Source organism: Brassica oleracea, chromosome C4 (genome assembly GCF_000695525.1).
Source record: "Brassica oleracea var. oleracea cultivar TO1000 chromosome C4, BOL, whole genome shotgun sequence".
Lineage (NCBI taxonomy): Eukaryota > Viridiplantae > Streptophyta > Magnoliopsida > Brassicales > Brassicaceae > Brassica > Brassica oleracea.
The window spans coordinates 2,598,934-2,625,601 of NC_027751.1; the positions used below are offsets into that span (position 1 = coordinate 2,598,934).

The following is a 26,668-nucleotide window of genomic DNA, read 5'->3' on the forward strand; positions in this document are numbered from 1 at the left end:
CCCAGAAATTTTTGAAACCATAAATGGAAGAAATCCCCAAATCGATTCAAAGGAAATACGAAGCATAGAGGGAGACGAGAACAACATGGAAGCTAACATATCCTTAAATCTACCACAGAATTAGTTTATTTACCTTTGAAGATCGACGATGGAGAGAAATCGAAGATGGAGAGAAATCGCCTTTCCTTGAGAGCTATGATTTTTTTTTCTAACCTTCGGTCGCGAATGTTTTTTTTCTCGACATAACCCAACACAACATATCGCCGGGCCAACCATCAGACGCCACGTGCAGTAAGGACTTGATCCTTCGAAGCCTTATTTACGGACTGATCCGTACGGATCCGTCTAAAGCTGAGCCCAATTCACAATTTTTTAATTGTAAAAAAGCTAAGGATTTGGGCCACGGACCCGTGAGGGACCTCCGTTGCGGTTGGTCTTATAACGCCGGTCTATGTAACTCTCTCTCTCTTGTTGCACTTTTACAATATTTTCTTGTTTGTTTTTGAATTGTAAAAGAGTTTGCGTTTGGTTCGTACACGAATGGAGTTTACCATGTTAGTTTCACGTTACGCACAAGTGATAATTATGAGTAAATATGATAAGTTAAGAGCTCCGCATTGGTCATACACATTGGAATGTTGGTGCAATTGTCAAGATACAAGTATATGCTCTTCCTTTTTTTTTTTTTTTGTCATCTATTATTTTCATTTAACTTAAACTGAAGTTCTTACAATACAAGTTCACAGCTTCTTCCCATCTTGAACAAAAAACTAGATTATACAACAACAATAATAAAACTTCCTTCCTCCTTGTGCTCCAACAGTTTGACTTCTCAAAAAACGACAACATCCTCGCATCAAGTCTCCAACCACAAAGAAGAGGGTTAGGTTTTCTCACCATCAAAGAGATCACTTAACCAACTTGGCCCTCCATAAGCTACATATAACTGCAGCCTATTAGAAGTAGTGACACTTTGGGCAATAAAAAACACCCCTCTATTTGTTATCTTCTCCTCTTTAACCATTCGCCACCATTCTATCTTGGCCAAATACCTTAAAATTTCAGAGCTCATGAATCTGAAAGAAGGCCATGCCTTTGGTCTCAGTACCATATCTACTAGATCTTCATCCTGAAACGCAAAGATCACTCTGTTTCTTCTGTGCTGTTCCATGCTCTGAATCACCCACACAGCCGCTGCCAATTTGAAATCCATTTCCTCCGCAAAGCCCAGAAAAACGCGTCTGACATGTATTAATGTTTCACCATTATGATCCCTAACCCAAGACGCACCCTCATCTTTTTTCTTCTGGAGAAGCTCAAATCGATATTGCACTTGATCCATATCACCGGTGGTTTCACCCATTTATTGGCTAGTTTTACTTGCTCCCTACGATTCTCCAGCTCACTCTCCTTCTCTTGTTGGTCTGCCAAAAACCACAGCTCTGTTTCTTCTTGAATCTTCACAGTAATATCCGTTGGAAAGAAGAGACTCTGCCATCAAACATTAAGCAATTCCTGTTTTTCCATAAGAACCGTATAATTCAAGGGAAACTTCTTATGATCTTCCTTCTTTAGGTGTCGGTTATTTCAAAATATTGTCCGAACATATTCACTATTGGTCATACCCATTGGAGTGTTGATTGCAGAGTGAGGTGGCTCTCTAATCTCGTCCCCACATTATGTTGTTTCATTTCTTAGCTTATTTATTTTTTCTTAGCTTTCTTTGTACTGTAAATATATTTGAATGCCATTTACATAATTTCTGTAAAATATTAAATGTTATTTGTGGTGGTTTTTCATAATTCATTAATCTATGGCCAAAGCATTGTCATAACTAAAACATTGTAAACTAGAATAATAAGCTTTTTTCACTCGAGTCTCAAGACACAAATAACAAGTCATATAAGTCCAAATTCTAACTAGTGCCCACATCTAGGGATAAGTAAACGAAGAATCTTTATTGTGAATTCAGAAACCAGATCTGCTGTTGCTTGTACTTTTGAATAAACACCAACTCATTTTTTTCTAGATCAAACAAATTAAAAAAAAAAATCAAGATAAATTATGTAGCTACTTTAAATTTGGAGGAAGTGATGAGAAGACATCAGATCAAGACTGCCCCCGATCGTGATAAGAAGCTTAATTGATATAGGCACCATGCAAAGGGTTGCTCTGCTGTTTCTTATTAAACCAGCAAGCACCCGTGTCTGACTGAATGCCAATCCAATCCAAAATCATTCACCCCCAACAAAACCTCAACAAGATTGTAATATAATTGTATCCAAGAGTATTGAATCATGAAAACATAGTGAAATTAGTTTTCATGGGTCTTCCTCTGGAAAATTGATCTAGGCTCCAAGCGGCAGTCAGGTCGCCATTAAAGTGGCGCCTGCTGTTGACTCGTTTAAAAATGGAGCCCTCTTTCTTTCACGACATACCAACAAAACATTACGTAAACGCATAGATTTAACAAAACAAAAACAAAACCAGAGAAAGATGTCTCAAGAAAGAGAAGTGGGAGAATGGTTTTTATACATATGAGAGTGACTAGAAGCGAAAACCCTAGCATTCACAGATTGGATTCTTTACTGGGCCTAATATAAGCCCATTATTTGGTGACCCGTTAAGTAATGAAATAAGCGATTGCTTAGTTTAGTTGGTTTAACTGGTTTTTATTACATGTTTGAACGTTGTCGGAAACTTGCCATACTTGGATTTTTTTAAACTCAACTTACCATTTTTATCACCGCAAATGTTCCATTTTAAATTTAATTATATGGAAATTATTCATTCTTTAATTATTTTCCCATTAATATTTTGAAATTTCACAATATTATGTTGGAGAGTTTATTGGATTATTCATAACACAACCAAAAATGTTGGAAGAGAAAGAAAACCCAAACCCGATCTACATTGTTTTCGATATTCTAGAAGAACTATTCCTACGATTGCCCTTGAAACCAATCCTCAAATTCAAAACCGTCTCAAAACAATGGAGAACAATCTTGGAATCGGAGATGTTCGTTGCAAGGAGTATGAATGTTAAACAGAACCGGAAAATCCTCGCTGCTCACAACTGCAGCTGCGGCTACAAGCCGAGTCTCCTCCTCGAGTCGCAGTTCGAAGGGGACGAAGAGATCATCTATATGCATTTTGATGCGACGCGACCAATGTTGAGTTGCAACGGTTTGCTTTGTTTCCCCGAACCAGATTGTATCACCGTGTTAAATCCTTCAACCGGACAGAACCTACGGTTTCCTTCCGGTCAGGAACCAGTGTCCTCCCGGTTTAGAAACGGTAATCTCATATTCTGTTATATTTTTTTGTTGCATCAAAGAAGTTAAAAATCGAAACTTTGTGGAATAGGGTCGGACATGGTCATGGGGTTTGGTAGAGACAGAGTTACTGGAAGCTATAAAGTAGTTAAGGTGTTCGTTGAATCCATGTTTGGCGATTGCGATGTTCTTGATGTTGAAAGCGCTGAATGGAAGAAACTGAGAAGACCTCATTATGTGACCAGGTTAGGAAGACAATCAGTGTGTGTGAATGGATCGATCTATTGGTTATTTTCGGGTGAGGGCTGTTACACATTGGGTCGGGTTACCATATACTAGCCTTGGATATTCACAAAGAAAAGCTCCATAGAGTCTCAGCTCCGGATACGTTGGTCACCAGGGAAACCAAGATTGTGAACCTTGAGAACCGTCTAGCTATAGCCAAAATAACGGTATATGGAGTTGAATGTATACTAGAGATATGTAGCATGAATGCAGAAGAAGAGATATTGAGCAATACGTACGCCATAAATTTAGCTGGTGTACCGGAGTCCAAGTGGTCCATGTTCACGCCTCTGGCTGTTTCTAACCAAGGGAATCTTGTCCTCTATAATGATCGCAAGAGTTTGTTTAAATATTATCCTCAGACATATGAGCTTCGTTGTCTCTCCTCAGATAGCTGCGTTCATGTTATATCTCCTTACCTAGAGAATTTGGCTCCACTTCGGTCAAAATCAGCACATCACCCAGGACATCTAGATGCAGATTGTTTTCGAAAAGGGTCACATTCGGGATCCTAGATATTATGTTTATCGCTCTAGCTATAGGTATAGTTGGTTATTTTTTGATGGGTTCATTGAGTCTTGATGGATTGAAGACAACAACAACAAGGACACACAAGTGGTGGACAGAAAGAAAGCAAATCGGCACATCAAAACGGACCGGATGTAGTCAGTTTGAACTGATTATTTTTCTTTTCTGTTATTGTGTTATTTTCTGTTCTCCTTCTATAGGCAATTTATGTCTCCTTTCTGTCTTTTTCCATTGGGTTAGTTGTGTTTTATTCTTAAGTACGAGAAATGGTCTTCCTTGTTTGTGGAGCCATTCTCCACTTTTGCATTTTTGAATCGAGGGGATTATGATCGTAATGGAAAGCCAAAAAGAGAGAGAGGCAATTAATTTAACTCCAGTAACCAGATACTATGTATACTTTATTAGATAAGAGATTACTCAAATGCGACATACGATAGAAAATGTTTTTTATATATAGAGTGGCTATGCAAAATTCCTAGCATTCACTTAGAGAAAAACATTAAATACGGACTTTCAGTTCTTTGCCGCGCCCAATAAAGTTCCATTATTTGGGCTCAAATTGTAATAAAAATAATTTAATGGTTTCGAGACCATTGGCCCATTGGTTAGTAGATTGAAATAACAAAATTTAACATATTTGGATACAAATCAAATATCTTTTCCATTTGGATACTAGATACAAATCAAGAATCTAATTACGACTTTGACAATATGAAATTCTCACAAAGTATATTTTCAGATTGACAAGAACTAACTCAATCCAACAAACACACAACATCTTCAAGAGTTTTAGATTCTTCAGGAATCATGAATGGTCATACTTAACTGTAAAATCTTAATTAATCATTGTTTCAATTTCATATATATTAAGTCATAAAGCCTAAATCATGATTGTTATATGTTGAATTACGAGGTATAGTATTTGAATCTCTAGATGTCATGACTCATAATGGAAATATTCACTATATACATTGATCATCCAAAACTCATTATCAAGACAAATAATCATTACTTCGAACAAGATAATAACAAAAAATATCCAAATATGTAAAATTTAAAATAGCTAATTCGCGAAAAATAAATATGGTAAGTTGTGTCAAAAATTAAAATTGACTAGTTTAAACTTAAAAAAAAAATAACTTAGCTTGATGATGAAGTTATGAACAAAATTTGCATTAGTTATTGTAGTCTAGGATTTGAATGTCTTGTTGAAACAAAACTAATGATGGATTGAAACTAAACTTGCGAGGATATTGTTTTGTTTATGTGACAACGAGTTCATGTTTGCTCTCTTCTTCGTAATTTATGTATAACATGCGTTTCTGGTGGATGCTAGAGATTTGTATCTTCGTAATTTGAAAAAAAACATTGTGGTTGTTTTGCCTCTTAATTTTTGTTTACAGTTGTTTATTATTCTAGATTTGTATCTATTTAGATGGTGTTAAGTGTGGACTTTTTTATTGTAGAAAAATGGAAGAAGTAGAGGAAAAAGCAACCAAATTAGCAGATCGACTTGGATTAAGGAAAGATTATGCTACTGTCTTGTTAGCAGAAAACAGTTGGTAGATGCACTTGCATTTTGTTTATACTTTCACATCTTTTTGACAACTTCACCACAACTTTTTTTCTTATGTTTTTGTCTGATTAAAATAAACTATAGGGATGGAAAACTTGTGGTGGACAATTGGAATCTCCCTGACAATGATCTTATCACAAAAGCTGGAGTTGTCACTGATCCTCTTCTTGAAACAAAACTGGCAAGTCTCTAATTGATCCTTTTATTGAAACCAAACCAGCTAATCTCTTTCTTAACTCACTGTGTTTTGTTTCAATATTTTAGGTTTTCTGATATGATCGCTGCCATACCGTAAAAGAATGCAAGTCGTATGGTTGTCCTCATTTTCTATGCAAAAGGTGCACAAAAGGTAATGTATGTGAGCTTATTTATGCAGTTCTTTCTTCAGTTGGCACTGCCCTCCTCCTGTTCCTGGGATTTATAGCTTGCATTAGTTGGGTTGTCCGTCTGGTTCTTAGGAGGACCTGAGCTTCTCTGCCTTGATGATTTCTGATTTCTAAAATTGATTCTGCACGTTATTGTCATTTCCCAACACATGGTAAGTAAGTAGATTTCTTGGACATTTGATGGATTGGTTCTAAACCGTGGTCAAGCGCATAAAGAAGTTGTAGTTTGTGTTAGTATTACGTTAATCAGATATGTAGCAACATACTGAGCCATTTCAATTTCTTTGACATCAATAAAAAAATACAACTCAGTAACCAAATAGTAATACTTTATTAGATATTATGAATGAAGTTGCCACATCACTGCCGAGTCATGTCCTATAGAGAGTTGAAATGAAAATAAATGAAAGCTTTGTTTAGATCATCTTCATCCTCTTAGCTTCGCCATCATGCATAGATTCCTTCTAAAGCTATCTTCGTCTTCTTCCACCAATTCATTGAGAAACTCTAAGAATCAACTGTCTTTGATTCTCTCTCGTTTGCTTTCCATCAACCATAACGAAATTACATGTATTTTAGTTATAGACCATAATCGATCCGGACCCGAGAAAAAACTGATCTGAACTGAAAATTTTCAAATATCCATTCGGATTCAAATGTCTAGAACTCGAAGTACTTAAACCCAAAAAAAACCAATCTGAACCCAACCCGAAGATCCGAATGCCTATGCCTGGTCCTCAACTTCTGCCTTTGTGATTTCTAATTGATTGTGCTCGTTATTGTCATTTTCAAACACAATGATGGATTAGGGCATCCACAGTCGATAGAAACCACACAAGTCTTTTTAAAAGTAACAATAATAATATTTTGGCCGTGTAAGTATATTTAAAAAGAGTAAAAATCAATTGGACCATCAATTTGTTGCCAAGTGGAATTCCGAGTCCTTCAACACTCTAGCATAGTCTCTGTGGGAAGAAGGAATATCTCTTCTCTCTCTCCTGCTTTTATCGAAGAGAGACCTAACCAGCTACTCCCACTAACGATGGTCTTAGTTTTAAACTGTGGTCAAGCGTATAAAGAAGCTACAGTTTGTGTTAGCATTAATATGTAACAACATGCTGAACCAGCTTCAAAGTCTTTGACAGAAATAAAAGTAACTCAATAACCAAATACTCTGTATACATTATTAGATTTATGGGATTTAGTGAGATAAGATCATAACTCATAAGTAAGAGAGATTATTAATGAAGTTGACACGTCACTGACGAGTCATCTCGTATTAGCTTATATATGAATGAAAAAAATGAAAGCTTTGTTATTAGATCATCATCATCCTCTTAGCTTTCACCATCATGCATAGATTCCTTCTAAAGCTATCTTCTTCTTCTTTGAGAAACTCTAAGTTTCAACGTTTGATCCTCCCTTCATTAAATCTTTTCGCATCTGGGTCTCCTCCTCCTCCTTCTGCGAATCCTTATTCGGCCGATTCGTTTCGAAAGTCGCGAGCTTTCAGCTCAAAGTCGAGGGCTTTAGGTGTAAGATGTATCAGCAGCGAAGCGGGGAGAGAGGCTATAGAGTACGATGTTGTCATCATCGGAGCCGGACCCGCTGGTCTATCTGCTGCTATACGGTTGAAACAGCTCTGTCAGGAGAAGAACACTGATCTGTCCGTATGCGTCGTTGAGAAAGGAGCTGAAGTTGGTTAGCTTCTCTTTAACTCTCTCTCTCTTTATGTATCTCTTAGATTCTTGAACTTGGCTGGTGATAATGCTTATAGGAGGACACGTCATATCTGGAAATGTTTTTGAGCCTTTGGCGTTAGATGAACTTCTCCCACATTGGAGACAAGAACAGGTTTGTTGCTTTAGGCATTAAAAAAAAAAAAAAACAAAACTTTATATGGAAAATAACATTAAAGGCGATGTTTTTTGTTGTTTCTTGGTGTGTTCTGTAACTAGGCGCCAATTGAGATCCCTGCTTCTTCTGATAAGTTCTGGTTTTTGACGAAAGACCGTGCAATCCCACTTCCTTCTCCCTTTGATAACAAGGGAAACTACGTTATTAGGTAGGTCAGGTGTAGACTGAACACTTTTGTAACTGGTTAAGTTTGGGTTCAGATGTTTAGTAATTTGGTGGTGCTTGTATGTATAGTTTGAGCCAGCTGGTGCGTTGGCTAGGAGGCAAAGCTGAGGAGCTTGGAATAGAGATATACCCTGGGTTTTCAGCTAGTGAGGTAATAATCTCTTGTGCTTCTTCTACTTGTGTTTCTGTTCTTGAAAAACCATTTGATTTTGAACGTTTTTATACCAGGTGTTGTACGATGCAAGTGATAAGGTTGTTGGGATTGCAACCAAAGATATGGGAATATCCAAAGATGGTTCCAAGAAGGAGACTTTCCAGCCAGGCGTAGACATCAAAGGTCGCTTGCTCTCTCTCTCTCTTTCTTTCTCCTCTCATCACTAATAAGATATGTGATTTTTCTATACACAGGGAGAGTTACTCTATTTGCCGAGGGATGCAGAGGATCATTATCCGAGGTATGATTACAAGATACACTCGATTTCGCCTGCATGATGTTAGCTATGTTTCTTACTTCAACTTTGTGCAGAAAATAATCAAAAAGTATAAATTAAGAGAGGAGGTTAATGCACAACATCAGACATATGCTTTGGGAATTAAGGAGGTAACCACTTTTATCCTTTGATCTAGTTTTAACCTCTCTGTATAGCTATTGGTCATAGGAGGACCTTTTAATTGCTGATACTTTGAGCTCAACAGGTTTGGGAGATAGATGAAAGCAAGCATAACCCCGGAGAAGTTATTCACACTTTGGGTTGGCCCTTGGATTCTAAGACATACGGAGGTTCTTTCTTGTACCACATGAACGATAGACAGGTAACTCATTTTCTCCCTTGGAAGCTCCTTTAGTTGTCTGCTTTCCTTCTAGTGGTGTCTTAATCAGTGGAACCAAAACAGGTTGCGCTTGGCTTGGTTGTTGCCTTGAATTACAAAAACCCTTTCTTGAATCCATATGAGGAGTTTCAGGTATGTCAATTTCTCACAACAATAAAACGAATTAAGAAGTTTGATGAAGGATTAATCATTTTTTATTCTCCCAATAGAAACTCAAACACCATCCAGCCATTAAAAGCATCTTGGAAGGTGGTACTGTGCTTCAGTATGGAGCTCGTACTTTAAACGAAGGTGGTTTTCAGGTGTGAGTTAAAAACCTTTTTCCCTTAAGATATAACCTCTACGATTGATATAATTTTGTTTTGGCATGTTATGACATATTGATGCTAGTAAAATTTCAGTCCATTCCCTATCCAGTTTTTCCTGGAGGAGCAATAATTGGATGTTCAGCTGGTTTTCTCAATGTGCCCAAGATTAAAGGAACACATACCGCAATGAAATCAGGTTTTGATAAAGATACTGTTATTTATATAGTCTCATCATATAGTTTTCATCTTAGTTTCATCAATATCTTACAGGAATGTTAGCAGCAGAGGCTGCATTTGGTGCACTTCATGAAGGTTCAAACATGAACACATACTGGGACAACCTGAGAGGTTCCTGGGTGTGGAAGGAGCTCTACGCAGCTCGAAACTACCGTCCTGTTCGTAATATCATAGCTCATATGGTTTTTTCTATCTAATTGAAATTTCCTGCTAGATAAGATCTTAATATCTCATATAATTTTAGGCGTTTGAGTATGGGCTAATCCCTGGCTTGGCCGTAAGTGCTATGGAACAGTAAGATTCTCTTCTTTTTTTCCGGTGTTCTATATGATCATTTCCTCTTTGTTATGGGTGAACTGTTTATGTTTCATTATTGCAGCTATGTACTGAAAGGAAAGGTCCCTTTCACGTTGAAGCATGGGAAAGCAGACCACGAAGCAACTGATGTAAGTGTACACAAGCACTTAATGACTTGTTTAGTCAGACAAAAAAAAAAACAGAACTGAAGTTGGGATATTATCTTTATTGCAGCTTGCTCGGAAATGCAAGCCAATTGAGTATCCAAAGCCAGATGGTGTTTTGTCTTTTGACGTGCCAACGTCTTTATACAGGTTTGCACACAAACTGCAATATCTTTTACAATGTAAATTGTATTCATCCTATGGTATTTACTGAGGAGTTGTTGTTGTTTCTTGAAATGATGATGTAAAACAGGAGTAACACCAATCATGATCATGACCAGCCATCTCATCTGCGATTGAAGGATCCAAAGATTCCAGAAAAGGTGAACTTACCAGAGTATGCTGCACCAGAGTCACGTTACTGCCCAGCCCGTGTATACGAGTAATAAATTCCCTTCCTCCCTCTCTTCATATGCAATTTAACTTTCTTGAACAGGATACTAATACGCCGTTTTGCGTATTGATTCAAACCATGAATGAAGATATGTGGAAGATGAAGAGGGTAAGCCGAAACTGCAGATCAACGCTCAAAACTGTTTGCACTGCAAGGTATGGCATCACTTCTATCTTCTCTGTGTTTAAGTATGTTTATTCATGTGATTCAATTGAATTTGGAGAAAAGATTGAGACCGTTGTTTTGGTGTTTCTATCTAAAAGGCATGTGATATTAAAGATCCAAAGCAAAATATAGAGTGGACAGTGCCTGAAGGTGGTGGCGGCCCTGCTTATTCCGTAATGTAGTAATCCTCATCAACACTCACTTTACCACGTCCCATAAATAAATAAGACTCGAGCAAAACCATATGTTGTTATGAGCTTTTTAGTGATAGAAAGTGTATGATGTTTTAGCTGCTTGTAAACTTTCATTTGACATTTAATGGGAACACATCACAAAAAAAATTCAAAATCACATTCATGAATCTACTTTTAGTTAAACCAAATGTCACTTGTTAAAATATTTATAAAAGTTTTTGTTATGATTATATAATTTATTTGATGTTATAGATATTTTTTTTTTCATTTACAGATTTTACAACCTATTAAAAGAAGATGTAGGGTTTTTGTCTAAAATACATAAGAAAAGATTTTTTTTTTTTTCTTTTTTTTTGCTGTAGCTTTAAAAATAAAGGTAAAACATGAATGGTAAAACTAAATAAAAACTTGATGTAGACTTTAATTTTTTAAAGTAAAGCTATAACATAACTGGTAAAATTTAATGATTTAAAAATAAATAAAACTAAAATATGGAAATAAAGCCTAACCAATCATCCCCGTAGTTCAAAATGAAAGAGCCTCCCTTGAAAGACGCCTTGTAGTCATTAGACGGAAGGGCATACCTCTAAATTCTAATGTGGCAGTTCTTCCTAGGGGTGTTCAATCCGGTAAAACCGAACCAATTAAAACCGAACCGAACCGAAATAGAAAAAATGGTTTGGATTTGGTAGTACCGAATATACCGAATGGATGTCATTTTTAAGAAACCGTGGTATATGGATATGGTTTGGTATATAAACCGATCAAACCGAATAAACCGAATAAACCGATCAATTAAAATATAAAGTATAAGTATATGTAAATTATATAATATAATTAATAATATATACCTAATTTATTTTATTGGTATGATCTTCCTACTTAAATGTTTATTTTAGTTATTTAATATTTTATTTTAAGTTCAAAATTTTTTTTATCAAATTTAAAAAAACATATTTTTTACTTTTTGTTTAATAGTATTATGGATTACTGATATTTCTTACCTTTATTCCATAAAACTATTATTGTTATTAAATAAATATGTTTACTGATTATTTAAATAGTAAAATAAAAAATAAATTATTTAAAAACCAAAATATCGCCATGTTATAATTAAATTTAAAGCCGATATCTAATCTTATAAAGTAAAATTCACAAAATATTTTAAAAGATAAATATATTTACGGTTTTTTGGTATAAAACCGAATAAACCGAAAACCGACGGTATAAAAACCGAACCAAACCATATTAAATATGGTTTTAATATGGTAGATATTTTTTATAAACCGAAACACCGAAAAACCGAAAAAATCGAACCGAAACCGAACCGATATCCGGATTGGACACCCCTAGTTCATATAGGTGAGACGAGATACTTCACCCATCAAAATATTTTTATTTAATTTATACAACCAATTATATTTTCATCGTCCAACGGATTTGATGAATTTTTTTTCTTTTTGGATGTGTTGTCCCAGTTAACATTTCTTCACTTACCCTTAAAATTCTTAGGAATTTAGCATATGAATTATTATTGATGGGTTAGTCTAAAATCATGGAAGCTTGTTTGTTATAGTTGACTTAAAATAAAAATATAATGGAAATAGTTTCTACTTGATCTTCCTCAAATAAATTTGCCATAGCCTAACCTTACAATGTTAGTGAGCGCCCAGAAGAAGTGATGAAACTTAAGGGCAATGTTGTCCTAGACCAATGTGTTGTTGCAACCCACTAGTTAACCTTATCATGGTAAAAATTTAAGTGAAAGACGGAAAGAGAAATGGTTAGTAAATAAAATAAAAGCCCATGCAAGTCCAAGAGACCTTTTTCGATTTAATTTGTTCTTTTTCTCGACACACTGGAGCAGAGCAGAGCACCACAACGGCTTACTTGCTCTTCGCGGTGAGTCTCTTAGTTTAATCAGTGAGATCATGCATAGGCTCGTTCCTCGATCTGGGTATCCTAATTCCACCGAGTTGTTGCGAAAGTCGCGAGCTTTAACTGCAAATTCGAGGACTTTAGCTGTAAACAGGAGTAGATACGTCAGCAACGAAGCAGCAAGAGTGTCGACAGAGTACGATGTTCTTGAGAAAGGAGCTGAAGTAGGTCTGTTTCTCGAAAGTACTAATCTTTCAGTTACTTGCTCTCTTGTTTCTATCTTCGATTCTTTGCAATTTAACTCTCGAATTTCGCATTTGTAGGATCACACATCATACCCGTGGCACTTGATAAGATTCTCCCACATTGGAGACAAGAACAGGTTTGTGTTCTGTCTCATTGTCGTTACTAAAGCGTAAGTCTTACTCTTCACTGTCCTCAAGCCCTGTTTGTTAAATTTGCTTCCTTTTTGTTTGTTTAGAGCTGCGTTGGAGATAGAGGAGATAACGATGTCTACTTGTGCAACAGTCACATCAATGCTTATTTCGAGAAGGGAGATTCAGTCTCTGCGCGTAACCTGTTCGACGAAATGCCTCAGAGGAACTCTGTCACATGGGCATGCGTTGTTTCAGGGTATAACCGTAACGGACAACATAAGGAAGCCCTATTGCTCTTAAGAAACATGATCAGAGAAGGAGTTTTCTCGAACCCATACGCTTTCGCTAGTGCCCTTAAGGCTTGCCAGGAGTTAGAAGATTCTGTTGGGAAGCTTTTCGGGAGACAGCTTCACGGCCTAATGTTCAAACTCTCATATGCATTCAATGCTGTAGCTTCGAATGTCCTCATATCAATGTACTGGAAATGCATAAAGTCTCTTACTTCTGCTCTTCGTGCTTTCGATGACATTGGAGTTAAAAACTCTGTATCGTGGAACTCGATTATATCTGTTTATTCAGGGGCTGGGGATTTGAGATCTGCGTTTAAGATGTTATCTATCATGCAGTGTGGTGATTCTAGACCAACCGAGTACACTTTCGGTACTCTTGTAACTGCTGCTTGTTCTCTCACTGATGTTAGTTTGCTCAAGCAGATCATGTGCGCTATTCAAAAATCTGGTTTTCTCTCTGATCTTTTCGTTGGTAGTGGATTGGTGTCTGCGTTTGCAAAGGCTGGTGAATTGAGTAACGCTAGGGAGGTTTTTAATCAGATGGAAACGAGAAACGCTGTGACCTTGAACGGGTTAATGGTTGGTCTTGTGAGGCAGAAACGTGGAGAGGAAGCAAGTAAGCTCTTTATGGATATGAAAGGCGTTACTGATGTTAGTCCTGAGTCATACGTGAATCTCCTGAGCTCGTTTCCTGAGTATTATCTAGCTGAGGAAGTAGGTCTGAGAAAAGGCAGAGAGGTTCATGGACATGTGATCACAACCGGCTTAGTTGATTCCATGGTCGGGATAGGAAACGGCCTTGTTAATATGTATGCTAAGTGCGGGTCAATAGATGACGCCAGACGTGTGTTCCGTTTCATGATGGAGAAAGATTCCGTCTCCTGGAACTCCATGATCACTGGTCTTGACCAAAACGGCTGTTTTCAAGAAGCTTTGGAGCGCTACCAAAGCATGAGACGACATGGAATCTCGCCTGGAAGTTTCGCACTGATTAGTTCACTGAGCTCATGCGCTAGCTTGAAGTGGGGTAGAGCAGGACAACAGATTCATGGAGAAAGCCTCAGATTGGGGCTTGATTTCAATGTTTCGGTTTCAAACGCCCTTATCACGCTGTACGCAGAGACAGGCTATGTCAATGAATGTCGTAGAATATTCTCCTTCATGCCAGAGCATGATCAGGTCTCTTGGAATGCCATGATAGGTGCTTTAGCTAGCTCAGAAGGTTCACTACCTGAAGCCGTGTCATGTTTCATGAACGCGCTACGAGCGGGACAGAAACTCAACAGAATAACCTTCTCAAGCGTTCTCTCAGCTGTCTCATCCCTCTCATTCGGTGAGCTCGGCAAGCAGATACACGCGCTAGCTTTAAAGTACAGTATCACAGACGAAGCAACCATTGAGAACGCGCTTATAGCTTGTTATGGCAAGTGTGAGGAGATGGAGGAGTGCGAGAAGATATTCTCTAGAATGTCGGAGAGAAGAGATGATGTAACTTGGAACTCGATGATCTCTGGTTATATACATAATGATCTCCTCCCCAAGGCCTTGGACTTGGTTTGTTTTATGCTGCAGAGAGGTCAGAGATTGGATAACTTCATGTACGCGACGGTTCTCAGCGCGTTTGCTTCGGTTGCGACGCTGGAGCGTGGCATGGAAGTGCACGCTTGCTCGGTGAGAGCTTGTTTGGAATCCGACGTGGTGGTTGGGAGTGCGCTCGTCGACATGTATTCCAAATGCGGAAGACTAGATTACGCTTTGAGGTTCTTCAACGCAATGCCTGTGAAGAATTCGTATTCTTGGAACTCGATGATCTCTGGCTACGCACGACATGGGGAAGGAGAAGAAGCTTTGAAGCTTTTTGAGGATATGAAGCTCGATGGACAAACACCACCTGATCACGTTACGTTCGTGGGAGTGTTGTCGGCTTGTAGCCACGCTGGTTTGGTTAAAGAAGGGTTTAAACATTTTGAGTCCATGAGTGATTGTTATGGCTTGGCACCTAGGATTGAGCATTTCTCATGTATGGCTGACTTGCTAGGCCGTGCGGGTGAGTTAGATGAGTTGGAAGAGTTCATCGATAAGATGCCGATGAAGCCTAATGTACTCATATGGAGAACTGTGCTCGGCGCTTGTTGCAGAGCAAACGGTCGTAAAGCAGAGCTAGGGAGGAAAGCAGCAGAGATGCTGTTTCAACTAGAGCCAGAGAACGCTGTAAACTATGTGCTGCTTGGTAACATGTATGCATCTGGAGGAAGATGGGAGGATTTAGTAATTGCGAGGAAGAAGATGAAAGATGCAGAGGTGAAGAAGGAAGCTGGTTACAGTTGGGTCACCATGAAAGATGGAGTTCATATGTTTGCCGCTGGGGATAAGTCACACGCAGACGCGGATTTGATCTATGAGAAGCTCAAGGAGCTTAATAGGAAGATGAGGGATGCAGGTTATGTGCCGCAGACGGGATTCGCTTTGTATGATCTAGAGCAGGAGAACAAGGAAGAGATTCTGAGCTATCACAGTGAGAAGCTCGCTGTAGCTTTTGTTCTCATGACGCAGAGGAACTCTACGCTGCCTATTAGAATAATGAAGAATCTTAGAGTTTGCGGTGATTGCCACTCTGCTTTCAAGTATATATCGGAGATCGAAGGGAGACAGATTGTTCTAAGAGATTCAAACAGGTTTCATCATTTTCAAGACGGTGAATGTTCATGTAAAGACTTCTGGTGATTGCGTGAGTCTCAAAGGTAAGAAGAAGACCATCAACCTCAAATCAAAGATTCTTTCAAATGTTTTGTTCATGTGTGTTCTGTATATCTTCAGGTGATTTCACTTGGATTCAGCGCTTATTCACTCAAAACTATTGTTCTTTCTGCTTCTGGAAAGCGAAGTTGAGATGCATCAAATAAGTGAGTTACATGAAATATGTGCGTTTCGGTTCTGTTAAGAGTTGAATATTCATAATAGCCTTAAAATTTTGTTAGGCAAGATGTGGGAAGGAGCTCATAAGATGATGTTTAGACCAATCATGACCATGGATCCATGATCAATCATCTCATTTGCGCTTGTGGGATCCCAATATTCCAGAAAAGGTAATATTCCGCGTGTACCACAGTCACTTTACTCACTAACACGTGCATTACGAGTAGTAGCTTCCCTTCATCTATTTTCACATGCATTTTTAGTATGATTACTCACACTCGTTTGTGAATCGATTAAAAAAGGTATGTCGAAGATGAGGAAAGTAAGCTATATTTTGAAGGCATGTGACGATCCACAGCAGAGTATAGAGTGGACAATGCCTGAAAGTGGTGGATGCTTTACGTGTAGTCCCCAAGATTCACTTATGGTAGTCAACAAAACCATATTTTTCATCATAAAACTGTATGTAAGCAATAGTGTCTTCGTTTGTTATAAAGGTGTTATATGTTAATTTCATCTGGCGTTAAAGGGTAAACACTATCAAGTGATATTAACAAAACAAAAGGAGATCATGCGGAAGATTTGTTTTATTGAAACAAAAGAAAACTAATTCGGAAAAAAAGTATATAAAAGATCCAAAATCACATTCATTTTTCACAGCCTTTTCTTACAAATATCACAAACGAATGAAGAGAAAAACAAAGACGAGCTAGGAGCGTTTGGTTGCGGTAGCAGGACCTAATCTGTGGCTTGGACACTTGAGCATCTTACAAAAAAACTCTCTCTTGCTCGGGTATGTTGTAGCATGCTCAACGGGGGGGCTTTTGGCTCAAATCAAACACCTACACAGTTTCACAACAAGTACGAGTTAGCGACACGGCTTCTCTTAAGCTTCTTTCCTCCACTTTCCATTCACTTTTCTCCAACTCATAAAGCAGACAAATCACAAGTGAATCCGTTTTTACGAGCTTAGGAATGTTATTGTATTATATGTACCGTCAAACTGTTTACTGCGCTTTTTTTGGACAGCATTTTTAAGTCGAACTGTAGTATTGCGATCAGATCATTTTCATGTGCTCATCAACAGAGAAGTTGCAACAACGCAAGATAAACAACTTTCTATAAAATTATTTAACTTGTCATTAGAGGAGAGAGTTTTGTAAGCTGAATCAACGGTTGTTATATTCTATACAAGCAATTAAAAATCCTAATCACAAAGTATATACATATCACATTTACCAAGCCAGACTTTACAAACTGAAATGCTACTAAGCAACCGTTCATACGCTGTCAGCTCCGGGACAACAAAAGGGAATTAAAGAAAAATGCAAGATTTACATTTCTTAAGAAAACTACTAGATTAGATGCTGTGTGCATACTATTGCACGGAAGAATACCAACAAATATCAACAAAGCAGCCCTATGCTATTCTTCACAAAATTTCATATTCCCTAAATAAATAAAAATACAGACTAAAACGCCACTTTTTACTTTAAAAAACTCGTCAGAAATGCAAATAGCTTACAAGAAAAACGACAGAGAGCAAACACAGGTATCATCATATGCCAGCAAGCAAGGACCAGACTAGTATTTTGGTAAAGCATAACGCACATTCAACGCAATAATCAAGCAACACATAGATGATGGAGATAATTACCTTGCAGATTATGATAGCGAGTGGGGCTTAGTTTCAAGGCCGCTGTCCAGCCGGAGAACCTGAAGGCGGTTGCTGCTGATTCTGCTTAATCTGTTGGAGAAGGCTTGCTGCGAACTGCAGTGTTTTCTGGTACCTTTCGTCCTTCTCCCCATCTGTTGTGCCTTGACCAGCCTGTGGTGCTTGGCTTTGCGGCTCTAAGTTTGACATGTCAGCCGGTGGTGGTTGCATGGCAGCTTGAAACTGGGAAGGATTTAAGTTATGCGCCTGATTCGTTGCCACACCATGATAGTTACTTTGCTGATAACTTGGAACCGGAGCATAGTTTTGGCTTGGTACTGAACCTTCTGGCTGGTACTGCTGTGACATGGGCTGAGAAACAGGATGATTTGACGAACCATGATTGTACATGGTGTAATTATTATGATTCATCTGAGGCATGTTAACAGATTGGCCTTGATACTGCATGTTTCCATGGACCATTCCACTGGAGTAGTTGGGATTGGAGTTGTTCGAAGCCGGAGCGTAACGCGGAGGAGGAGGAGGAGGTGGTTGTCCAGCTGGATTGTACTGATTCCCATAATTTTGCGGATCTCTATTCCAAGCTTGAGAAGACTGTGCTTCTCCATTGTAGTGAGGTACTGTGGAAGTAACCGATGAAGCAACTGACATAGTTTGGTGACTCTCAGGAGCAGTAGATTGAGAAGAAGCTGCAGGGAGAAAAGACGCCAGAGTAGCTAAAAGCTCCGGGGTTAAACTAACCCCAGCTTGAGACGCTGCATTGTTAGGTAACCTGAGAGGCTCGCTAACCGATGGTCTTGACTGTTCTGGTGCAGCAGCACCCCTCGGAGGATAAAAGCTGTGACCGGTATTGGCAGGCGAATCACGGGGTTGATCCATATAAGACAGAGGGTTAGACTGAGACTCTTGTCTGTACGATGCTGCAACGGGAGCGGCTGGTGGGGGCAGCTTGAGAACAACGCCGTATAGACGCTCAGGACCGGTCACTTTGAGTACATCAGTTAAGAAATCTGATGGAGGCACCAGGAATAAAGTAGTTCCATCGTCTAATTTGGCAACCCCAGCTCGATCTTTCGAGCCAAGGTAGCGGAGAAACTCAGTGTAAGAGGCGAAATCTTCTTCGCTGTCTGGTAAGAAGTAAACTATCTCAAATCCAATGGCTTCAGTGTAGTGCTTGGCGAGCATGTCCAAACCAGTTCTTGCTGAACAATTCACCACCTCAGGGCTGTAAAAAACAATTAGAAATGCATCAGCACCACCCATTACATATCTAATAGAAAACATATACTTACAGCTTAGTCTCGATCCCTTTTCCAATAGGTACACAACGAGCACAACAGACGGGAGTCCCACCCTTGGCAATCATTCCTCTCCAAATGTAATCAGAATCACCGTAGCCGCGGATAGGCGGCCTAGCAGCAACTGAGCCACGTCTAAATGACCTCTCATCTACACCCATTGGAGCAAAACCCTCCGCTGATCCATCTCTTCTTGTCCGTTTGTTTTCTCTCTCCAACAGAGCAGGATCATATCCTTCCCAAGACCCGGGGTTGGACCTCATAGGGTTCCTCATCCCTTGTGCAGGAGACGGGAGGATCCCATGTCCTGCTGGAGATGGGAGTATCCCAGTCCCATTTGGAGACGGCCTCCTCCAGTTTGGCTCCATACCAACAACGTCATTGTAATCTGAAACATTATAAGAACGGTCATTGCTACCTCTGAATGGCTTCAATGAAGGATCAGTGATGAACATACCTGGCCTTGACCGTTTCACGCCAGAATAAAAACTATTATCATCTTGCTCAGGAGGTATCTCATCGTTCGAGTACATGATAGTGATTCTAGGATCCTTGAATAGCCTCCCTTGTAGCCCTTCCTTGGCTTGGCGAGCTTCGTCCACGCTCCTAAACTCCACAAGTGAAAAATGCCTCGACGGGTAACTTTTCTTCCTCTCGATCTCACCGAAGAGTATCATTGCGTTGTGTAGCATTTGCTCGTCTATCTGAACAGAAGGAGGGTACCCAATCCACAGAACTTTACTTGGCTGGTCATCTCCTCTGGCGTCTTCATGTGAGTGAGGATACTAACAACAAAACGTCAAAAAGCTAATTAACATCATACACATATAAGCAGAAACAATAAACAAACTCTTTTTTGAATATTTTAAAACGAACCTGAGGTTTGTGATTCATCACATTGCCATTCCTGTTATCGTAAGAGCCAGCCCATTGTTCCTAAAGATAAAAAGACAAAGTCAGAATATGAACTGTTGGTAGAGAGTTTTTCATAAGTGAAAACTTAGTGTTACAAGAATGGTTTACTTTTCTTGGGGCTTGTGAGCGGAGAAAATCAACGCGGAGATAGCTACCACCCATTCGCGTGCCATTCATGTTCCTTGCCTGCAAGGCAGCGTCAATGTCGTAGTAATCAATGAAGGCTGTCTTGCGTTCCCTGAGGAACCTGAGATCCTCGATTTTTCCGAATTTACTGAACTCTTCCTCCAGGTCATCCTTTGAGACACTCGAGCTGATTCCTCCCACCCAAAGACTCTTACAAGGTTTTGCCTGCAAGAACAGCACAGAAGGTTTTCAATAAGAAGGCGATACGATAATATCATACCAAGAATAGAATTTCGAATATATCAAAAGCATCAAGGAACTTAAACACGCATCAAACAATAATTTCAAGAATATTATGTCATCAGTTCATATATCAATTGCTAATCCTAAACACGCAAGGTAGGATAACAAATCCTGGTCATCTATCAATCAGTGTTTCTCCTGACTAAACCACACATTTTGTCTGCAGCCATCAACACTTTCGGGTACGCATTCTTGTCTGTATCATGACAAGCCGACGACGAGACGTTAAAACTGTATGGGAAGGAATCTTTGTCTTGATCACCGCAGATTGAATATGCTAAACCCATGTCTTTATCATTGCAGACTTGGCTGAGTCCCAATTATAACAACCCCGTGGGCATCATCGGTCAAAAGCGACCGACCTTAAACACTGAGTGAAACGAATCCTTGTCTTGATTACTTACTGCAGAGTAGAACACAACTCCCAGAGAAACAGAGCTGGGAAAGACTGAGATTGTACGTACGGAAAGATACATGGCGGTAAACAAGATTCGACGTCACTTGTACTGTTTGAAAGTATATCATCAATGACGTCTCTGACTGGTTGAGGAAAGAGAGTAGCCAGCCACGACGCAAATCGACTTGCAAAACAAAGGCCAAAGCTCTCCACCGCTGATACGAAATTGTCTGAAAATTTAACATCTCATCTCACCGCCATTATTCAAGTTTCTTCACCCCGGTTTGTTTTCACTGGAAACTCCAATTCCTTATTTGATCGGTACGAAAGCTTCCCATTTTTCAACCTATCATTTGCCTTTGCGAAATTTCGGGTACGCTACGCAATTCATTCGTACTAAATCTTGTGAGATTTAAGCTATAAAGTGGCCCCATCTGCAGCGAATATGAAAATCAGACCTACTGTCGGCAGCCGAATCAAACCAACCTTTTACTCCAAAACTCTTTAACGAATGAAAAACTTGTGTTGATGCATTCTTTCTTTTGAAGCTCTCACTCATTTAGAGTTGTCTGTGGTTTTACTTGGCACGAGTTTTGATTAGATGACGCAAATTATCAAGAGACCTGCGTTTCTTCTCCTTTTACGTTTCGCCGTCAAGTTGCAAATCAAGGAAAAAAAATATAGATCTAGATTTCGGTTGCGACTTTGATTTGTACGAGGAGAAATCTCAAAGACTCAAATCAAACATATCTAAACCTAAAATACGAATCGGCACAGTTTGTAATCATTGATAAGAAACAATCAGAGTTAATAAACAAACCTAGAGTAGTTTGAATTCGCGAGAACAGTGTAATCATCGATACGAGACAATCAAAGTCAACAAACAAACGAATATTATTTGATGATTAATTCTAACGAATCAAGGAGATTAGAACAAACCGGTCGCGCGTATTGGATCTTCAGCAGTCCCCCGTTCAGATTCGTCCCCTGTAGAGCCTCCTTCGCCGCCACAGCTTCCTCCACGTGTCTGTAGTATATAAACGCGAATCCGCGGGACGAATACGCCGTGATTCTGTCGATGTCGCCGAACCTTCCGAACAGCCCCGTCAGATCTGACTCCGTCGTATCCATCGTGATGCTACCGACCCATAGATTGTTCGATGTGAATCCGGAATCGTCGGATTCGCGTCCTCTGAAAGGCTTCATAGCTGCCGCCATCGCACAGAGGTGTGGGATTGGTTGAATCGGAGATGCTAAGGCTCAGGATTCGAATATCCACGAGATGGAATTGAGCGATGAATCGATAGTTCGTTGAGCTAGAGAACAATCAGAGAGAGAGAGAGAGCGATGCGTCTTCAAATCGTACCTAAAGAGAAGACGAGAGGAGAACCCTAGGTCGAGATTGAAGATAGAGAGATAAAGAGCGATCCAATCCTTGCGGCGGCTCTTTAAAGGATAAATAAACAAATTAAAAAAATATATAATTATTTTCTTTTTGGATTCTGCGAAGTAGGTCGAAACGATGCGTTTTATAGTAATCATGGCAAATTCGTAAAATAAGAACTTTTTAATAGCATATTTGCCAGTATATAGACATTTAAAAACTGATGTTAGTCTCTGAGATTGTCGCCTGGACTTGGAAGCTTTCACATGAACATTGGTTTAGATGAGGCATCAGGTAGAGGCAGATTCTTCAGCACCCCTTCTTTAACAACTGTTAAGCATTCCACGAAGATCCGGGCTATGTGATAGAGCTCAAGCTCGTATTGCTCATAGATGAAGAAAGCAGTGAACGAGAATGACATCGCTGTTTAAGTATAACGTTCAATGTTATGGTCAGGAAGAGAGTACTTGATAAGGAAGATATGTAGTAAAAAAATCAAAAGCTTTCTGTACCTGTGAATAGAAATGTTGCCAAGGAACGGGATACGATCAGTTTGAGGATATATAGTGATCCAGCAATCTGTTTTTTTTTTGGTATGAGTAAACGAGAGAAGTGAGGTCTTTTCATGTTTGGTGAGAGCATTAGAGAAGTGCGTAGAGTGTAAAATTGTACCTTGAAGAACTTGATCCAGTCTCCTCCTCTGCTTAATGAATTTAAACTGTGAACTCCGTGGTTCCATGCAGCTACGACATTCCTGCTAAGATCTCTCACTGCAGACTCCGATATCTCGAATCTCCACGGAGGTATTTTCTTGACTTGAAGAAACCCAAAGCTGTCGTAAAAGCAAATTTTGTAAATTAAATGACAAATTATTTCAAAAGAGAAACATACGTTCTAGTATCACAACACACGTTCACTGTTTTCCAGAGTGGGTATGGGAAAGTCAATATTTGGAACCAGAACTTACATCTTTGACGGCACAAAAGAGAGTCCATAGAGAGCAACGGCAAGTACAAACAGAAGTTGGGCTGCAGACGAAGTAAATGTGCTTCCAGAAGAGAAGAACCAGTAATATAACAAGTTGAGGACAACAAAAGAAACAAATGTATTCTTCTCATTTCTCCACAGTAAGATGTCTGCAACTGCATATACATAAAATTAAAAAAATGGTCAATTTAAAGAGATTAATACTTGCATAGACAGGATGTGCATAGAGTTTAATTATGCATTAAATCATATGGTCTAGAAGCGAATGTAGATGGACTAAGCAGATACATCAGCATGTTTTAGATTCCTAGAAGCAAGGAATCTAAGTTAAGAGTAGAGATAGATTCTTTCTAGGTTAAGCCTTGCAATATGCATCATATCCGTAGCTAAATAAGAAACAGAAAAGCAACGTAGCAGGACACTTACCCAGAACAGATCAATCTAACATTATAATTGTTAGTGGGGGAGATGGTTCTAACCTTTTCCACAACCAAGAAGCTGATCTGCTTTAGATTGAATGGCCGTATCATCAGATTTATCAAGATCGCGAGAGAACCACTGAACTGTTGATGCAATGCCATCCTACGAATTCAACAAGAGCTATTGTGACCAAGGGTACTACCAAGCAGCTGAATATGATGAAGCGAAATATTATCTAAACTGAACTCACTTCAAGTGTCACAACAGGTGTGTAACCAAGATGCTTCTTAGCAGCATTGCAGTTAAAAGTTCTCGTTGTGGAAGCTAAGAGAGCAAACTGATTAGCTGTGTCATAATAACCTCCAGTGCCCTCCTTTTCTTGTGTCCATTTAAGCAGTGACAAAACAAACGAAACCAGCGGAACAGGAAGTTTAGTGGATGGTCTGCAATAAAAGACAAGAAAGCATCAAATTAGGTAAACCAGAAACATAGATTTAAGGATCTGAAGTTTTTCAAAATGATCAAATACCCTAGGAAATAAGAGAATGAAAACATATACGACCATGTACAAGATAGTAAATATATCACAGAGAAACGCCATTTAAAAATCTGCTAGAAAAAAATAGATAATAAATACGGTCCTACTCGAAGCGGTCCCACTAGATAAGGTAGTTCACGATATTTATCAGCAGAAAGATGATAAGATTTCAGATGCTTTAAGAAGGAAACATTCAGGGCGGGTTCAGAATTCTGACAGATCTTTGTTCGCGCTGAAGCAGACTCAGGACAATCATGAAACAGCATAAAGAAGAAATTCTAAACAGGTTTTCTTTTTAAATGTTCATTTACCTCGGGTATCCCAAACCTTCAACGATGTGGCTTACAAAGTCCCAGAACTTGACAGGCTTGAGGTTAGTGATAAAGAATTCCTGCAAATAATCAACAAGAAAACTTCATCATATATAAAGGTTGTGCGCTTTCAGAAAAGGTTTGGCAACTACATGTGCACCATGGTTACCTTTCCAGCTACAGATTCCATATGTGAATCTAGTGCATCCACGGCACAAATATGCGCATGAGCAACGTTGTCAGAGTAAGTGAAATCAGACAAATTTTCACCGTTCCCGATTTTAAACTGAAATATCGAAAAAGAAAACAGTCATTCCTCACATTAAAGGAAACCCGAAGCTTAAGGAATATGCCATCCAGAGGGAAAACCACATGGCATCATAATATGATAAAATGGTAACATGATTCCCATTATAACATGATCCAACAATGCAAACATCAACATAACAACAGGTGAAATATATTCAAACCTTTGCATATCCAGATCTGGCTAGATTCACGAGGAAAGGAACAAACTCAGTATCACCAGGTCCAAACACAATGCTAGAGCGAAGTGCACAAGTTAACAAACCATCACGGTTGTTAGCAAACTTAATCAACGCTTCCGCTTGAGCTTTGAAGTCTGTTGACATGGATGGGAACTGCAACAGAATCAGAGTAACACAAACATCATTCCTGAACAAAGAACAAAAAAAAAAACAATCATCCTCAGTGATTACCTTCAAAGGACGTCTCAAGGATTCATCACCATCACGAATAGGTTCAGAACCGTCAAACACAACGTCAGCAGTACTGTTGTAGATAAGTTTTCTAACTCCAGACTCGCAACAAGCGGAGATCACGTTCCTCGAACCTATTGGAGCCAAAGAACTCGATTACACACTCAAAACTCAACGATATTAAAACGAGTAAAGGTCCTTTTACCTTTAACCAAAACCTTGTAGCAATAAAAGTAATCATGGGAACGCAAATCACCAGCTCCCATGTAGAACACAACGTACGAGCCTTCAGTAACTGCAATCAACAAGAGAGCCGTATACAACGTTACAATCAAATCTCAAATCATAACCTAAATCTCATTCTTCCACGATCCAAACGATAAGTGCAACAAGAGAAACAAACCTTTAACGATCTGAGGTTTATCACGAACATCAACGCAGTGATACGACGCGCGGCCGGAGGAGAGAGCGTCGACGAGGACCGAATCGGACTCGTCGAGATTGAGAGTCTGAGCGGAATCAGCGACTCGGACCGTCCAGTTTCCGAGCCGGAGCAATCTGGAGACGAGCGATCGGCCAACGAAGCCTCGGCCGTTGAGGACGACGCAGGTGTTGAGTCGAGAATCGCCACGAACGGCATCGTCATCCATTGTTAAACGTAAGCTCTATCGTACTATCGCCTTTCTCTCGATATATATAACTCGCGAGTCAACTCGGAGAGATAAAGGACGAGTCGAGGTAGATCAGTGGGTGCAATTTGCAAAACGCAGAAAAAAGCAGCTGAATCGTAATGTAACCTCTCCACTAGCTAAAGACTATTAGCGTTTTCATCTATTATTAGGGTATTGTAAAAAAAAATTCGACCGTCTAACAATAATAATATTAACAATTTACTATAAAACTACATATAACAATATATTTTTAACACTGATTTTTTTTTGTTAAATTTTTAGTGTAAATTTATTATCTACTAATCTACATAATTGATTAAAAATGGCCATTTTCAGGACTCAAACCATATCATATAGAAACACTAATAAAATATACTTCCTGTAAGATAATATACAAAAATCAAAAAAATAATCATAGGGACGCACGCTTGAGTTGTCAGATGTATGGTTTGGTGAGCTATATCCATCAACCCACCCAACAAATGATTTCCACGGTTAAGACATTTGGTAAGCGTTTGGAGAGGGACACTAAAACGTGTAGTATATTATACACTAGGGGAGTGTCCGCGCGGAATATTGTTTTATTATTGCTAAGAGCATGATTTTTTTTTTGGATAATGTAATTATGTTATCGTTTTTATTTGTTAAGATCATTAATTGATGTTTTTAGTTTGTTATGCAGTAGGTGATAAGTTAATATATTTTGCGTTTGTTTTTTTTTTTGAATAATGTGTTGTTGTG

General features: G+C 39.0%; 5 protein-coding genes across 7 annotated transcripts; 3 read left to right on the plus strand and 2 right to left on the minus strand.

Moving 5' to 3' along the window:
• Nucleotides 1–2,876: 2,876 nt before the first annotated feature.
• LOC106337842 (F-box/kelch-repeat protein At2g43445-like) lies at nucleotides 2,877–4,075 on the plus strand. The gene is made up of 3 exons (XM_013776951.1): nucleotides 2,877–3,297; nucleotides 3,367–3,562; nucleotides 3,676–4,075. Exons 1-3 carry the CDS (start codon nucleotides 2,877–2,879, stop codon nucleotides 4,073–4,075), a joined length of 1,017 nt encoding a protein of 338 aa, XP_013632405.1.
• A 3,279-nt stretch (nucleotides 4,076–7,354) lies between these two features.
• On the plus strand, nucleotides 7,355–10,763 carry LOC106337185 (electron transfer flavoprotein-ubiquinone oxidoreductase, mitochondrial). Its single transcript, XM_013776246.1, has 18 exons — nucleotides 7,355–7,751; nucleotides 7,828–7,904; nucleotides 8,009–8,115; nucleotides 8,202–8,283; nucleotides 8,361–8,469; nucleotides 8,541–8,587; nucleotides 8,659–8,733; nucleotides 8,829–8,945; nucleotides 9,027–9,095; nucleotides 9,173–9,265; nucleotides 9,365–9,467; nucleotides 9,542–9,666; nucleotides 9,753–9,802; nucleotides 9,888–9,954; nucleotides 10,040–10,119; nucleotides 10,223–10,351; nucleotides 10,452–10,518; nucleotides 10,627–10,763. The coding sequence occupies exons 1-18, from the start codon at nucleotides 7,403–7,405 to the stop codon at nucleotides 10,708–10,710; spliced, it is 1,830 nt and encodes a 609-aa protein (XP_013631700.1). The 5' UTR covers nucleotides 7,355–7,402; the 3' UTR covers nucleotides 10,711–10,763.
• A 1,784-nt stretch (nucleotides 10,764–12,547) lies between these two features.
• Nucleotides 12,548–16,674, plus strand: LOC106341837 (putative pentatricopeptide repeat-containing protein At5g09950). 2 transcript variants are annotated; one of them, XM_013780563.1, is made up of 6 exons: nucleotides 12,548–12,828; nucleotides 12,924–12,982; nucleotides 13,082–16,008; nucleotides 16,085–16,170; nucleotides 16,246–16,353; nucleotides 16,486–16,674. In XM_013780563.1, exons 1-3 carry the CDS (start codon nucleotides 12,654–12,656, stop codon nucleotides 15,989–15,991), a joined length of 3,144 nt encoding a protein of 1,047 aa, XP_013636017.1. In that variant the 5' UTR covers nucleotides 12,548–12,653; the 3' UTR covers nucleotides 15,992–16,008; nucleotides 16,085–16,170; nucleotides 16,246–16,353; nucleotides 16,486–16,674. The 2 variants fall into 2 exon arrangements, with proteins under 2 accessions (XP_013636017.1, XP_013636018.1); XM_013780564.1 differs by having other exon boundaries at nucleotides 16,251–16,353.
• A 106-nt stretch (nucleotides 16,675–16,780) lies between these two features.
• LOC106341838 (flowering time control protein FPA) lies at nucleotides 16,781–22,333 on the minus strand. Of its 2 annotated transcripts, none has more exons than XM_013780565.1 (6): nucleotides 21,837–22,333; nucleotides 20,180–20,422; nucleotides 20,033–20,092; nucleotides 19,151–19,941; nucleotides 17,841–19,083; nucleotides 16,781–17,025 (listed from the first exon to the last, which is right to left on the minus strand). In XM_013780565.1, the coding sequence occupies exons 1-5, from the start codon at nucleotides 22,113–22,115 to the stop codon at nucleotides 17,874–17,876; spliced, it is 2,583 nt and encodes an 860-aa protein (XP_013636019.1). In that variant the 5' UTR covers nucleotides 22,116–22,333; the 3' UTR covers nucleotides 16,781–17,025; nucleotides 17,841–17,873. The 2 variants fall into 2 exon arrangements, with proteins under 2 accessions (XP_013636019.1, XP_013636020.1); XM_013780566.1 differs by lacking the exon at nucleotides 16,781–17,025 and having other exon boundaries at nucleotides 17,874–19,083; nucleotides 19,151–19,544; nucleotides 19,614–19,941; nucleotides 21,837–22,115.
• Nucleotides 22,334–22,407: 74 nt separating this feature from the next.
• LOC106341839 (3beta-hydroxysteroid-dehydrogenase/decarboxylase) lies at nucleotides 22,408–26,062 on the minus strand. The gene is made up of 12 exons (XM_013780567.1): nucleotides 25,660–26,062; nucleotides 25,462–25,551; nucleotides 25,257–25,390; nucleotides 25,008–25,178; nucleotides 24,707–24,823; nucleotides 24,538–24,617; nucleotides 23,939–24,131; nucleotides 23,748–23,850; nucleotides 23,249–23,423; nucleotides 22,954–23,113; nucleotides 22,794–22,860; nucleotides 22,408–22,704 (listed from the first exon to the last, which is right to left on the minus strand). Exons 1-12 carry the CDS (start codon nucleotides 25,904–25,906, stop codon nucleotides 22,544–22,546), a joined length of 1,698 nt encoding a protein of 565 aa, XP_013636021.1. The 5' UTR covers nucleotides 25,907–26,062; the 3' UTR covers nucleotides 22,408–22,543.
• Between the last annotated feature and the right edge of the window lie 606 nt (nucleotides 26,063–26,668).